At 48.8% G+C, this 1,388-nt stretch overlaps 1 protein-coding gene across 5 annotated transcripts in view; it reads right to left on the reverse strand.

The window, feature by feature from the left end:
- khdc4 (KH domain containing 4, pre-mRNA splicing factor) overlaps positions 1 to 1,388 on the reverse strand; it is a 25,736-nt gene that overhangs the window by 23,813 nt on the left and 535 nt on the right. For all 5 annotated transcript variants that reach the window (XM_016257067.1, XM_016257068.1, XM_016257071.1 and 2 more), the window contains exon 2: positions 824 to 998. In XM_016257067.1, the coding sequence (XP_016112553.1) occupies positions 824 to 998 (175 nt within the window). The remainder of the gene's footprint in view (positions 1 to 823; positions 999 to 1,388) is intronic.

The following is a 1,388-nucleotide window of genomic DNA, read 5'->3' on the forward strand; positions in this document are numbered from 1 at the left end:
AGTGAGTGAGTGTGTGTGTGTGTGTGAGAGTGTGTGTGTGCGAGTGTGTATGTGAGTGAGTGTGAGTGAGTGAGTGTGTGTGTGTGTGTGAGAGTGTGTGTGTGCGAGTGTGTATGTGAGTGAGTGTGAGTGAGTGAGTGTGTGTGTGTGTGTGAGAGTGTGTGTGTGCGAGTGTGTATGTGAGTGAGTGTGAGTGAGTGAGTGTGTGTGTGTGTGTGAGAGTGTGTGTGTGCGAGTGTGTATGTGAGTGAGTGTGAGTGAGTGAGTGTGTGTGTGTGTGTGAGAGTGTGTGTGTGCGAGTGTGTATGTGAGTGAGTGTGAGTGAGTGAGTGTGTGTGTGTGTGTGAGAGTGTGTGTGTGCGAGTGTGTATGTGAGTGAGTGTGAGTGAGTGAGTGTGTGTGTGTGTGTGAGAGTGTGTGTGTGCGAGTGTGTATGTGAGTGAGTGTGAGTGAGTGAGTGTGTGTGTGTGTGTGAGAGTGTGTGTGTGCGAGTGTGTATGTGAGTGAGTGTGAGTGAGTGAGTGTGTGTGTGTGTGTGAGAGTGTGTGTGTGCGAGTGTGTATGTGAGTGAGTGTGAGTGAGTGAGTGTGTGTGTGTGTGTGAGAGTGTGTGTGTGCGAGTGTGTATGTGAGTGAGTGTGAGTGAGTGAGTGTGTGTGTGTGTGTGAGAGTGTGTGTGTGCGAGTGTGTATGTGAGTGAGTGTGAGTGAGTGAGTGTGTGTGTGTGTGTGAGAGTGTGTGTGTGAGTGTGTGAGTGTGTGAGAGAGTGAGTGTGTGAGTGGTATTAATACAGAACTCTACAGTGCATTAGACATGAAACTGACTTTATCAGTGGCAGCAGCGCTGCTGATCTGAGATGGCCTGAGTTTGCCTTTGGCCACCAGCATGGCGTTGATCTTGGCAGCGACGGCGGCGGCAGCGTCCAGAGCTCCGGTCGGAGCAGAACCTCCATCAGCTCCAGACGACCCCGGACCGGCCTGGTCCCATTTACTGCGCCGGCTGACAAACACAACCACACATTAACTTTCATCATCATCATCATCAATGTTCTGCTGTCTGATGTGAGAAAACCAAACCCAAATCAACACATTTCATTGAGCTGAGATTCATCATCATTCCAGAACCAAACAAACGGATCTCACAAGGTTTGACCTGTGAACTTCCACAACTCTCACTGATGAAGAGCAACGTTCAGACTCACGCGATGCATCAACCACTTAGACAGAAAAGAGTTTAAATAACTTACAAACGGCACTACGGGATATATATGTGTGTATGTGTATGTGTATGTGTGAGAGTGTATGTGTGTGTGTATGTATGTGTGTGTGAGAGAGAGAGAGTGAGTGTGTGTGTGTGAGAGTGTGTGTGTGTGTGTGTGAGAGAGAGAGA

The sequence above is a fragment of the Sinocyclocheilus grahami genome, unplaced genomic scaffold (assembly GCF_001515645.1).
Source record: "Sinocyclocheilus grahami isolate Dianchi unplaced genomic scaffold, SAMN03320097.WGS_v1.1 scaffold1507.1, whole genome shotgun sequence".
Classification (NCBI taxonomy): Eukaryota; Metazoa; Chordata; class Actinopteri; order Cypriniformes; family Cyprinidae; genus Sinocyclocheilus; species Sinocyclocheilus grahami.